This window comes from Zootoca vivipara, chromosome 3, assembly GCF_965207765.1.
Source record: "Zootoca vivipara chromosome 3, rZooViv2.hap1.1, whole genome shotgun sequence".
Taxonomy (NCBI): Eukaryota; Metazoa; Chordata; class Lepidosauria; order Squamata; family Lacertidae; genus Zootoca; species Zootoca vivipara.
Window position 1 is genome coordinate 67,297,122 of NC_142586.1, and position 13,430 is coordinate 67,310,551.

A 13,430-nucleotide genomic window follows, 5' to 3' on the forward strand; every position below is an offset into this window, starting at 1 on the left:
ATGGGTTATATGGCAAAGTTATACCTGGGAGCAGATCCATTGAAATTAATGGGCTTATGTTCATCTTGCCATTCAATGTCAGTGGGTCTACTCTGAGTAGAACTAATATGGGATGCAAGCCATTGCCTTCAATTACGAGTGGCAGTGGTTGCCCAGTGTGCTTGTCTGCAGGAATTGCCTGCTCATGAAAGGTGCAGCCTGTGGCTCTCTCTGCGTGTATTGATATTTCCTTTCACTTGCAGTGACTGATCTGGATGAGCTTTGTGTCTTCCCTTTCCAATACAATGGCAAAACGTACGACACGTGCATTCAGGAGGGACGAGAGCGGCCATGGTGTGCCACTACAAATAACTTTGAAAGAGACAAAAAATGGGGTTTCTGTGTCAACGGTAAGCAAGTGTTGGAAAAATGCTCATGCAGTTTCTATTTCTGTCCCACCTTTCTTCCAAGGAGCTCCCCTCCCCTCCTCCTCTTACCCTCTCAATAACCCTATGTGGTAGAGATTAGGCTTAGAGATAGTGACTGGCCCAAGGTCACAGTTTCATGGCTGAGGGGGATTTAAACCATGTCCAGGTACTAGTCCAGCACTCTAACCACTACACCATTCTGGGGCTCAAATTTTAATATAAGGCTGTAATCCAAAACTTGCACGTTAAGATGGTCAAAATCAGAATGATTTACCTTGCAGAAGATGCATTTAGAATGAGAGTATGGAAGTGAAGTATACAACTTTTCTTTCAGAAAGATAGCACGTAGATCAAACAAAATTCATGCTGCTGCTTTTGTGTTTCCCTCTCTGGTATTGCTAATGGTCTTGCACAAGAGTTGCCCTAGATTTCTTAATTCCACTACCCTCTTGTGCTTTCATTGCATTGACATGCAGAGAGTCTGTGTTCAGCACTCAACCATTAGTTTAGCTTAGCTTACCTCCATTCTTACAGGCCTGTAAATCACCTGTGATGAGTTTTATTTCCAGGTGTCTAGGCAGGAAAGCTGTTGGCAATGGGAAGAGTTAGTCTCCTCTCCAGCCACTAGGGTGCTACAAATGATCCCTCTTTGTGAACTAACAACTTTTGTAGGCTTACTTAGGGTTGCCATGTTTTAGATTAGGCCAAAGTTGTCGAGATTTTTAAAGGGTTTTTTGTGTGTGTGTGTGTGTGTGTGTGTGTGTGTGTGTGCAAAACCTGGAATATAATGGTGCCAACTATGCTCCCTGTGCTTGCAAAGGTTTCTCAAATGCTACATGGTTGCAGCCCGTGTGTTGTGGTGGGACGGTGGTCAGAATTTGAGTGTGGATTTACAGTTGCTTATGATGGTGAAACCTTTGCTTGTGTCTTGCAGGAAATGGCCGCCGGGAATCAACTATTATTTTCAAGTGTGATGACAACGCTGATGATGGGAGCCCTCAACTCCTGAGTGAGACAAATGGCTGTGCAGTGACATTTGAATGGAAGACGCAAGTTGTGTGTCCACCCAGGAAAATGGAGTGCAAGTTTATTCAGAAGCACAAAACCTACGATTTGAGAGTGCTTTCCTCCCTCACGGGATCTTGGATCTTTGCTGACAAGACCAGCTCGTGAGTCTGTTTTACAGTTCTAATGGAAACCATATTCCCAGTACATTTTTATTTGAAGGATAAGACAGCCACCTTGCAAATGTTGGCGTTAACTTGTGAAGACAAGAGGCTGCCAGTGTTACACGGAAACAGTTGGGACTGTGCTTAACTGGTTTTGCACTCTTGTGTCTTTTGATCTCCTTTCTTTGAGAATGCATGAGGAGTTTGTATCTCAAGGTAACAATAGGGAGGTTTTACCAGTAGAAAAGAGGTGCACATTAGTGTTACTACTTGGCATTGCCCAGTGTCATCGGAATACTGGGCTTGCTATGATTCCAGAAGTTGCCAAACAGGAAAAGGTTCAGGACAGAACTATCGAGGTTTATAGAAGACTTAAAAGGTAAATAGTAAGATGGAGATGGAAAGGCTTGGTCCACTTAATGTAGAAGAAGAGATGAAGGCATGAGATGGCGGTAGTCCCCAAATGAATGGAGAACATTGTTGTGACACGCAACACCAAAATTATGGAAGATACTAGCAAATAGACAAATTACCATATTTTTCCATGTACAAGACTAGATTTTTTCCCTTAAAAATAATGTCAAAAATTAGGGGGCATCCTGTCTTATTGACAGGAAAATAGACAGGAAAATACGGTAATTCAGTTTACACAATTTATGCAGGTTGCCACATTCAGGGGTTTTTTGGTGCAGAATTTAAATGTTTTAGCCTAAAGTAAACATAGCGGGGTGGGGGGTGGTGGTGCTGTGGTCTAAACCACAGAGCCTAGGGCCACAGAGCCTAGGGCTTGCTGATCAGAAGGTTGGCTGTTTGAATCCCTGCAACAGGGTGAGCTCCCGTTGCTCAGTCCCTGCTGCCAACCTAGCAGTTCAAAAGCACGTCAAAATGAAAGTAGATAAATAGGTACCGCTCTGGCAGGAAGGTAAATAGCGTTTCTGTGCACTGCTCTGGTTCACCAGAAGCAGCTTAGTCATGCTGCCCACATGACCCGGAAGCTGTATGCCGGTTCCCTCAGCCACTAAAGCAAGATGACCACTGCAACCCCAGAATCGTTCGCGACTGGACTCAACTGTCAGGGGTCCCTTTACCTTTACATATAGCTATGGTAAATATGCAGTCATATACTAGGCTGATCTATTTCTTGTTTTCTTTTCCTCTTCTGTTTAAAGTTACTACATGAATCTCTGTCAAAGAGTCCACGAAGGACCCACAGGTTGCCCAGAACGAGCAAGTGTTTGCCGGAGAAGTCAGAACGGGGCTGTGCAGGTTCTGGGATTAGTACATACTCAGAAACTAAATGTAACAGGTATGTACCTAAATACAGTGCATGATTTTTTTAAAAGGGCAACTTAAGTAAATATTTTAATGGAAAATGTGTCTATTTACATTTATTACTCTAAACTGCCGAAATCTATATTATATTTAGTTTTGTATTTCTTCTCAAGGTCGCTTAAGCTAGACTTTTTATTGAGGCATAGACAAATTTTAACATTTAATACCCAACATTCATTGGTGTAATTCAGCCCCTATACTGTATAAATTACTAGATAGTCTACTGTAAAGCCTCAACAAGCTGTGGATTCTGCTTGCTGTTCAGTACGCTGGCCTGTGTAGAAGTGCCATTAATACTTGGTAAAACCTTCCCCAAAGGACAAATACTCCTTAAACAATTGGTCCTTACCTTTTATGAAAGAGCTGCTCTTAATCTTTGAAAACTAAATTCACAAACATTCTGATATATTTTGGGCCATTTGACCTACTGGTAGCTGTAAAATTTTTGAGCTCTTCTGAGATAAGAACCAATAATTGACGGAAATGTCACTAATGCAAGGTCAAAATGGGGTGGGTGTGGCTGGCTGGCATGATTTTAAAATGTTGGTTCGTTTTTGGCTGCAAAGCATTGCTTGTGTTTTTGTGTTGGTTCCAAAAAACACAGTATCTTGCCTTTTAATTTACAAGAACGTGATGTTTCTCTTTCAGACGATAGAATCCTTGTCAGTTACTCCAACGGCCACGAGTGTCCACAGAGGAACAAAAAAGCAACCACCGTGATAGAACTGAAATGTGGGAAAACAGTTGGCATGCCAAGGTTTAATAGGTAAAGTGTAAAGAGTAATTGGCTGTTGTAGCGTAGTTGAGGGCCTCTTAAATGTTACTGTGATTAATGGGTACACCTCAGATACTGTATGTTGCTACTGCAGTGCTCCTTCAATTGACAGGGAGGGGAGAGAGAATTGACACCTTTTCCCACCACACATTCATAAGATTGGGATCCAAGGCTACTTGGCACTGTGACCCCATCCCCACAGTTATGCTGCTTCAACAGGCATGGCTTATCCCCAGAGAATCCTCAGAAATGTAGTTTGCTAAAGACGCAGAGAGTTGTTAGGAGGCCCCGATTCCTCTCACAGACCTGCAGTTCCCAGTGTGGCTTATCAATTGCTCTTAACTAGGAGCTCTGGGAACTGTAGTTCTGTGAGGAGAAGGGGGGGTCTCCTAACAGCTCTCAGCACCCTTGGCAAACTACAGTTCCCAGGATTTTTTGGGTGGAAGCCATGAATGTTAAAGTGGCCTGTGTTAAAGGACTTGGGTGGAGTTTTTGACTTTCGTATCTTCAGGGTGACCAGTAGCCTTAGCAGCAAGTTTTGCCACAAAATAGCATAAACGGAATAATATTTGTGCTCTTGGCATGAATAGAAATTGAATTTGGTTGACCTGTAACAAGCTGAGGAAGGAAGAAATGGAGCAGTATTTAGATACATAAATCCTGCAATGTTTGAATTATAGCGTATTATCACTTAATCAGCTCGCTCTGCATTACGTCCCCTTTTCCTTTGTTCAAACACAACAGTGTCCCACAGGAATGAGTTGAAGTAAAAATGTAACTAAGTAACAGTGCCAGCTTTATATTGGCTCAAGGGTCTTCTCCAGGCCTTGATATGTGGCACATTCTGTGTGTCTACATGGATTAGCGCAGGGGTAGGCAACCTAAGGCCCATGGGCCAGATGCGACCCAATCACTTTCTCAATCTGGCCCGCGGACGGTCCGGGAATCAGTGTATTTTTACATGAGTAGAATATGTCCTTTTATTTAAAATGCATCTCTGGGTTATTTGTGGGGCCTGCTAGGTGTTTTTACATGAGTGGAATGTGTCCTTTTATTTAAAATGCACCTCTGGGTTATTTGTGGGGCATAGGAATTCATTCATTATTATTTTTTCCAAAATATAGTCCGGCCCACCACATGGTCTGAGGGATGGTGGACCGGCCATCAGCACGGCTGAAAAAGGTTGCTGACCCCTGGATTAGCGGGTGGTTCCTCTCCAAGTGTCGGTTTTTCTCCATTGAGCTCAGCCCTCTCCCAGGCAACTTGCTTGGCATACTTGGCAAGGCCCCTCTCTCACAAGCACACTCTGCTCTGCCAGAGCTAAGAAACAGACAGTCTTAGTTTACTTTTCCTGAGTCATTTTCTTCTTATTGAGGGACCTGACACTCGCTAAAACTTGCCCCTTGGGCTCAGTAGACAGTTACTGCCTCAGGTTGTCTGTTAGCAACTTGGTGGGGATGGAATTTTAATTACATAAGCAATACTACCAACCACTAGGAGGTGCTGTTCCGTGTCATTAGTGTGGTAGGGAGGAACGGTGTCATGAGTTGCTATCTATGAGGAGAGTTATTATCAAGTGAGCAGCTGCTGGAGGACAATGGTTCTCAAACTTTTTGTGTGGATAGCTTAATTCCTGGGTCTCTTGGGGGGCTGCTTACCTATTTCCTGTTCACTTTCATTATCAAAACTAATTCTATGTTACAAAAATCACAGGCCTTAGGCTGCTAAGAAGGACCAGTTTAACTGGTGATTTTCTAGGGGAAAATTAGAGCACACCAGTGCTTATTAGGATAATCACAGACTCAGAGCTAGAGCCTTGTCAGCCTGAATGATAGTCTGGTGCTGATCAAAATGGCCTCACTGTCCATCAGAACAATTAAATCATGTTTAGAGCCTAGAACAGGTATTTCCAACTGTTCCACAACTTGCTCGTGGGCCACAAATAACTCTTTTAGATATTCTTCTGTAGAGCATGTGGATGATAGGTGGATACACCTGGTGTGATTTCCAAGTTTAGATGTGTTCATAGAAACATGCTAAAGGGGGCACAGTTTTATAAACTTGAAATGAAATACTTGAATGTAGACAGTCACAGGTATGCAGTAAATAACAAATAAGTCTTAACTGCTCCCTCTCCATCACGTTGCCTCTACCATCATGTCATTTTTGCTTATTGCTGGTAAACCTTTTCCTTGCTTCTCAATATTTCCTGTTAGGATTGATGAAGAAAACTGTGCCTACTACATCACATGGGAAACTCGGGCTGCTTGCGCTGTGAAACCCCAGGAAGTAACAATGAAGAATGGCACAATCATAAATCCAGTGACAGGAAAGAATTTCAGCCTGGGCAATATATATTACAAGTAAGTATACTCTCCTGGTGTAAAAGAAGTGGTAGAAAAGGCAGGGGTACAAAAATTCCAGCCACTCAGTCGCTGCTTCAGATGTGCTTGGAGGCGACCAAATACCAAATAAGATTAGTGCATATTATAGAATATCATCAAGTAACAACACATGATAACACAATATACTTGGAAGAATAGCCTACTTGGAAGAGTCATGGATAAGTTGGAGATGTGCGGTGCTGGTCTCCTTGTTAAATGGAACTGAACTTGAAATATGAACTTGGATTAAGAATCAAGTGAGAAGAGGTGCTCAAGGTTACTAATGCATACAGAATATTTTGTTTGTTTGTTTGTTAACTCTGATTATATTTGTTCCCTGTGTCTTTTATAAACCATGAATCTACTCTGTTTCAGATTATACAATGCTTCTGGTGATATAAGAGCAAATGGTGATACCTACATTTATGAAATTCAGCTTTCTGCCATCACTGATTCAAAGCACCGTGAATGCTCTGGAGCCAACATATGCCAAGTTAAAACATCAGATACCCATTTTAGGAAAATTGGATCTTCTAACAAGGCTAAATATCATGTTCAGGGCAAGTACCTATTGCTTCTAATATTAACTTATTGGGTTACAGCAAACATGCTTAGCAATATGTCTTGGTAATACAACATTTGTTGAAAAAACTTGTTTAAGAACTGGAAAGCATAGGTCAAACATTAGTTTAGCCCAAGGAACTCCCCTTTTTTCCCATAATCCAAATAGCTGCAACAAATCTAACACTGTCCTCTCTTTAAGAGGTCTAGAATATGAATAGGTAAATTGTAATTTCTTAGGAACTTTGACTCTTTCCTCTCTTTTGTAGATGGTGATTTGGATGTCGTGTTCTCCTCAGAGTCCCAATGTGGCAGAGACAAAACAAAATTCGCATCTTCAACCATTTTCTTTCACTGCAGCCAGCAGGCCAAGGAAGGCATCCCCCGATTCCTTCATGAGTCATCAGATTGCCAGTACTTGTTTACCTGGTACACCGCAGCAGTCTGTCCGTTGGTGTAAGTGAGAACACAGAAACCTGCCACTTCTTGCCCTATGGGATAACAGAGCGGGGTTGTACATTTCTAAAAAGTCATGTTGGATTCTTGAGTAACACCTAATAACCACACAGAGTGGCAGCCATAGTAATTCTGCAGTCATAGTTCTGTGTGTTAGATAGCACCTAGCGTTTTTTAAGGGGTGTCATGATTGGCAAATGGATCCCACATAAAGACAAATCTCTTTGAGTCTCCCTAGTGTTTATATATTAAAAAAAGATTTAGAATCCACTGATTTAACTGCTTATTCTGGATGTCTCTAGCTTTTCCTAATATAACAGCTTATTTTTTTTATTTTTTTTATTTAAGGCATTTGTTCATAAACATCCCAGGGTGGTACACAATACTAATTAAATCTAAAACAATAAAAGACTGAAACTCAATAAAGTAATAAACTAAAACTAAAACTAGTAAGCCTTGAAGTTCTTTAAAAATCACAGGTAGATCCTGAATTGGGTTTGGAAGCAAAAAGAACACTCATGTAAGACGATAACCTTTTGGGTACAGGCCCCTCCCTCTCAATACCGTTCCTTTGTATTGCCTGCAGAAGCTCCGAGCCAACAAACAACGAAACATTTGTAGAAGAAATTTATAAAGGCCTTTCAGGAAGAAGCCAAGCAGTTGGTGCCATACTGAGTTTGCTCCTTGTGGTCCTTACAGCATGCCTGGTTATCCTGTTACTTCATAAAAAGGAAAGACGGTAAGGAGGGATGGAATGGGGTTCCAGTTTTGCAATAACTTCGTGGTCCTCACCCCCATGCAATTTTGTGTGAGTGCCATGCACTCGGAACAACGGATTCAGTCTTCACAAATCCACGCGGGGGCTATGTTGATCACTTCTAATCCATTGGCAGCACACAACCAGCAACAGTAGCACCAAGCTGCAGGTTTGATCCTCATAAGGGACAGCTGCATATTCCTGCATTGCAGGTGGTTGGCCTAGATGATCCTCAGGCTTAGTACAATGGTCATTCTCCCATTCCCGCCTTCCATGCTTTCCACTGTGACCAATCCACTCCCTCCCTCCCCTCCATAGTCATCTTCCTTCCTTCCCCAAGTTGCTCCTCAAAATTGACTACTTCAGCAGACCACCAGGCTTCTCTTCCTCTCACCTGCCGACATCCTGTTAAATCCTTTAACAACTGAAGAGGGATGGTGTGTAGGGGAAGAATGAAGAGGTTAGTGGGTACTCTTGCTCTGAGCAAGCTCCTTCTAGTGCACCCTTCCACATAAAATATTGCATGTTTTCTTTTTAAGATGGCAGAAATTTGAGTTACATGTGTAATGGGAAGGCTGGGGAACCTATGGCCCTCCCGATGTTGCTGGACCTGTTGGCCTTGCTGGCTGGGGTTGATCCAAGTCCAACAATGGCTGGAAGGCCACAAGTTCCCCAGCCCTTCTGTAGAAGCTGAGGTAGGGCTAAGCCAGCAGGTAATAATAGAAGTGAATGAAGTAGTGAATTTGTAAGTGGCATTTTACTCAAAGTATGTAACGCTAATGTTTGCTATTTTGTAGAGAGACCATGAAGCAAAAGATATCCAGCTGCTGTCGGAGAACATCTAATGTTTCCTATAAGTATACAAAGGTAATTGTTTCTCTGAGTGACTCAGAGGGTTTGCTCTGTTAGGCTATGAACTGTATGCATGATTGCAAACTCTGCTTAAAATCATACTTGTTTCCATGTAATCAGGGGCTACTTGTGATATAATATAAAGTAGATTTACTTAGCAATTGAAGTCCTATAGAATCTCTTTAAAAAACCAAACTTGATTACCGGTATTCATAACTTTCAGTTGTTGTGAGTCAGGGTTATCCCCTCCTGTCCTATTCCAGTTTTTGAAGAATCCTATGAAAGAATTTCCGTATGTCCAGGCTTCATATCTGATTGGTGTGGGGAATGCTCAGAACATTGGGCTTTCTAATACAGTATGGCTGTATTAAGTAAGGGATTTAAGCCAAATCTCTGAGAATTGAACGTATTTTTCAAGCTAAGTGCAGAAGCTTGGGAGCAAGAAAAAAGCACATTGATACAATGAATAGATCCAGCTCCTTTTGGTGTACATAGATTTCCTAAACGATTTCCCGTTCCCAATATGAACTTCAGGGGACATAGTTAATAGAAATCCATACTCGGCCCTGGGGTGGAGGTGAGGCAAAGAAATAACCAGGTTAAGTTTGTAGTAATTCCTTAAAAATGGTTGAATAGGAATTGTTTCAGCTACACTTTTATATGTATGTAAGAAGACATTTGCAGATTGGAAAAGTAAAATGAAATAGTAGATCATAAGATGACGCCTTGTTCAGTCACACCTATGGTTCATATAGCTCAGTATTATCTACTTGACAGGGAGCAGGATCTCAGACCAGAGGCCTTTCCCATCACTTGCTCCTAATATCCTCCCTTGGTTATTGCTTGATTTTTTATAAACTGGAGGTGCCAGGTTGAATTCCCCATGGTTCTTTGCCACTGAGCTTGTGACCCATTTCCAAGATGAGGTTTATCTTGGGATCTATAGAATGGTTGTGCAAAGACTTTAAAATTTTGTTTGTTAACTGCACCCTCTTGAACATGGCAGATAAGCACTGAAGAACTGAACGAGAACGAAATGGAATGGCTCATGGAGGAGGTAGCTGCACCCAACCAGAAGTCAGGAAACGAAGGGCATGAGAACGGCCACATCACCAGCAAAGTAGTTAAGTCAGATGCTCTCACTTCTCTTCATGTGGATGATATGGACAGCGAGGATGAAGTCCTCACAATACCAGAGGTGAAGATTCATTCAGCGAGGGGCGTCCAGTCTAGTAGGCTTCATCATGACAAGATCCTTAACCTTCCAAGCAACGATAAGCCTGGCCTGCTCAATGGCAACAAGAATAGCAAAGGCAGCACCGCTTTTGGCCAACGGAAACTACAGAACTCGGTGAAGACAGCTTCCTTTCATGATGATAGTGATGAGGACCTGTTGAACGTTTAACCTTCATTGTGCCTAATCAAAATTCCATGCGTGTGTGCACATATATATATGTATATATATATATTAAGGTGGGACAAACAAAATACTTCCAACCAAATACGAAGACTTTAGCTGCAGATGCCTTTTGCAAGGGAGTGCTTCAAAGGGAAGGTGGGAGGAGGAGAGAAGGGCCAATCCTAGTTGTTTACAATGGTCTGTTTAGTGATTATTGGATTTCTAGCATCCACCGGAATGAATTGTGGCAATTCTTCTCCTCAGCCAGGATTTGCACTCTCCCCACTCTGTAGATTGTAGAGGCTTCATAATGCTTCCAAAAGGTAGGCTCAGATCTGAATGAAGTCCCCTCACCTTCAAGACGAGACTTGCATTTTAACACTCTTATTTTTTATTTATTGTTCTGGGTACTCAGGTTCATGAAAATAATAATAAGCAACGTGCTCTTCCTGCAGGCCAGGGTGTTTGTGTTACAGATTCACCCCATCCCATGAAATGGAGATGAGGGGTCCTCTGTATGTTTGCTGGGTTGTTTTGATGTACATTTTGGAGCTGGTCTGTTTAAACTTGCCTGTACGTTTGATTTCCCGTATCCTATCTTAAAATGCGTTATGATTTGAGAAGTGTTTTTACTGGAAGGTACGAATCTTCATAGCTTTAGCCTTGAACAGTGGCTGTTTGTTGCATGTTGAGTCTCTTTTTGGGGGGTGGGGTTAGCCAATCACATTAAGTCATTCATCAGTATTTACAAAACTTTTGGTGAAATAACCCAGAGCTCTCCTGTAACTTTGCTGTTTCTTTTGAGGAGCAGTAAGGAAGGCAGATGTTCACTGTTGTAACTCCTCCTAATGTTGTCGTGATGAGAACACTTGTACCTCTTTTGAAATGCGATCCTGCTTTAGGGGCTGTAGAAGGCAGGAGAAACCCTGTCCTTTTTGGGAAATGGCCCTTCTGGAAGAGTCTCCTAACCCTACCATGTGTAACTAATTTATTCCAAGCCAAGCTATAGAATTTCTAGAACATCAGCTTCACTGCCCTGGGAGAGGTATGCCTGCTCAAAGCCACAGGCCAACAGAAGCCTTAATTGCACAGACACAAACTTGAATTTTGGTGGACACTGAGGTGCAACAAATGTTTTTGGGTAATATCACTGAACATCCAGGTCAGTTTTGCCTGCTGGAGCCACTGAAATTAAAGTGTTGTTGGCAACATTGAATGAAGATCTCCCTATAGCTATTGACACCTACTCTGTGTTTCTGACGGATCTCACGGGCAAAGAGCAAGTTTCTATGGACAATGCACCAGTATTTAACACTGGCTAGAAGCTCTTCCTTGTTTATACCTTTTCCTATTTACACTGGTTTGCTTAAGGTTGGCTTCCACTTAGGAATCTGATTTAATGTAACAAAAAGTGTTCAAATGATTTCAATAAAAGCTAAATTATGTTTCCCAGGAATCTATATAAGATTAATTTTTCATTATTTTACATAACCTTGTAATGGGTCTCAGAACAGAGATGGAGATGTAGAGAACTTTTCTGTACAATTCTGAGTACACATTCTAAAGATCTGCCAGACTACTACCGCAGAAGCAGAATGAATAGTCAAAATCATTAGGAAGAGGGGCAGTCCACTTCATTACTTTGAGTGGGCTTGGTTCAAGGACTTCTAAGCCCTGGAAACAGCAAGGGACCTCTGGATCCTCACTGCACAGTAGAAGTTCTGCTTCACAAAGGATTTGCCAGAATGCTTAGCTCAAGCTAACTTAAAGCCAAGGGTAGTCTGAACATCACTACTGGATGTCTCAGAGTAAACAAAATGGTCTAAAATTGCTGAGCTGGAATGACATTTCAGAAGACTATTGGGTGCTGGTATGTTGTTGTTTTCTCAAAAGGAAAGTGCTATATGGTAGAACAAGTTTCAGAACTGTACTTTATCCCACATGAACTTGCCCATCAGCCAAACTCTATTGGAGGCCCTTCTCTGAGCACTCTGCCTTTTCTGGTAGGCAAGTGGCAACCAGATGTCTACTTGCTCTGGTGGCCCCCAAGTACCAGCACTCCATCATTTGTTTGCCTGTTCCTGTTGTTCAGACGCCTGGAGAAAGCCATCCTATTCTATTATGTTCTGGTCTCTCCTTTTTTCCAAGGAGCTGCCCCTTTTAACAGACCCTGTGTGATAGGTATGGCAACAGCGATGATCACTGGCTCAAGGTTACCTGGTGATCTTTCTGGCCAAGTGGGAACTAACCACTACACACACTACCTCCCACTATCTCAGGCTTTAATCCAGATATGATTTGCCTTTTGTGGTATTTGCTTTTCTTTTTAAAAATGCTTCCATGTCTCTCCAAGCTGCTCTTCTAGACGTCTTTCTACTTTCTCATTGTCCACAAATCTGAAGACCACCCAGATGATTGGCAAGTAGTCAAGAAGCTTAACAGCAGAGCATAACCATTTTTTAGTTCGTTTCTCTCTCCACTGTGCCCTAAATTTGCTTTTTTTGGGGGGGGGTCTTCTCTATTATATACCCTTGCACACGTGTTTACCATTTGTAAAGAGAACTTCATTGAAATGTGCATCACAGTGTCAGTTTTAAGAGTTGCATACCTGTACAACAAGCATTACCCCTGATGATTCCAAGCGGTCACAGGCATTTATCCCTAATACGCAAGTGGTTTAATAGGGTAATAACATAAAAAGTTAGTGCAAGCAAGGGAGTGGTACAGAACTGGGCTCAAATTGCACTGCTTTATCAGTGCACAACATGGCTTCTGTGGTTACCAGCTCAGAATTGCTGACATTTTAGCAATGTATAGATTCAGTTGACCCCTTCTGTGCCAGGCCTTGACCAGTACAGTCAAACTAATTGGCCCAGAGCTATCTGTATTCCTGAAAAACGATGGTAGTAATGGAACATAGGATCAATGAAGTTTGTATGAACGGCACACACTCAAGAAGCACACTGATAACTGAACACAAGCTAAGATACCAACCAACATACAAGATTTCAACAGATGTTCTGTGGAGTAGGAATGCTTTTACTCACAGAATAAACAAACTCAGCCAGACAAAATATATTCCATTCTTTTTCTCACTACTGCTTCACTGTCCAGATGTTTCAAGTGGCCTTTTCCTGGCCAAGAATGACCAGGTTAACTTTCCCTCAATCTTTCTTTGTTTTCAGATACCTCCACAAATTTCCACTCCCCCTTGGGAATATGAACATGAAACTCTTTGTTTTTGTTTTAGTTGACCTAATAAAGTTACTACTCTAATATTCATTATGTTGGAAAGGGAAATACTTTTACTTCTGCCATGAAAGCCCATGGACTGTTTT

General features: G+C 41.9%; 1 protein-coding gene across 2 annotated transcripts in view; it reads left to right on the plus strand.

The window, feature by feature from the left end:
• The window catches only part of IGF2R (insulin like growth factor 2 receptor), a 69,870-nt gene extending 58,322 nt beyond the window's left edge, over positions 1-11,548 (plus strand). The window contains exons 39-48 of one of the 2 annotated variants that reach the window (XM_035108613.3): positions 243-389; positions 1,342-1,576; positions 2,746-2,882; positions 3,557-3,674; positions 5,900-6,046; positions 6,443-6,627; positions 6,898-7,084; positions 7,671-7,823; positions 8,639-8,708; positions 9,700-11,548. In XM_035108613.3, coding sequence (XP_034964504.3) covers positions 243-389; positions 1,342-1,576; positions 2,746-2,882; positions 3,557-3,674; positions 5,900-6,046; positions 6,443-6,627; positions 6,898-7,084; positions 7,671-7,823; positions 8,639-8,708; positions 9,700-10,098 — 1,778 coding nt within the window. In that variant the 3' untranslated portion in view covers positions 10,099-11,548. The remainder of the gene's footprint in view (positions 1-242; positions 390-1,341; positions 1,577-2,745; positions 2,883-3,556; positions 3,675-5,899; positions 6,047-6,442; positions 6,628-6,897; positions 7,085-7,670; positions 7,824-8,638; positions 8,709-9,699) is intronic. The other variant, XM_035108615.3, reaches the window with a different exon arrangement.
• Positions 11,549-13,430: the final 1,882 nt, after the last annotated feature.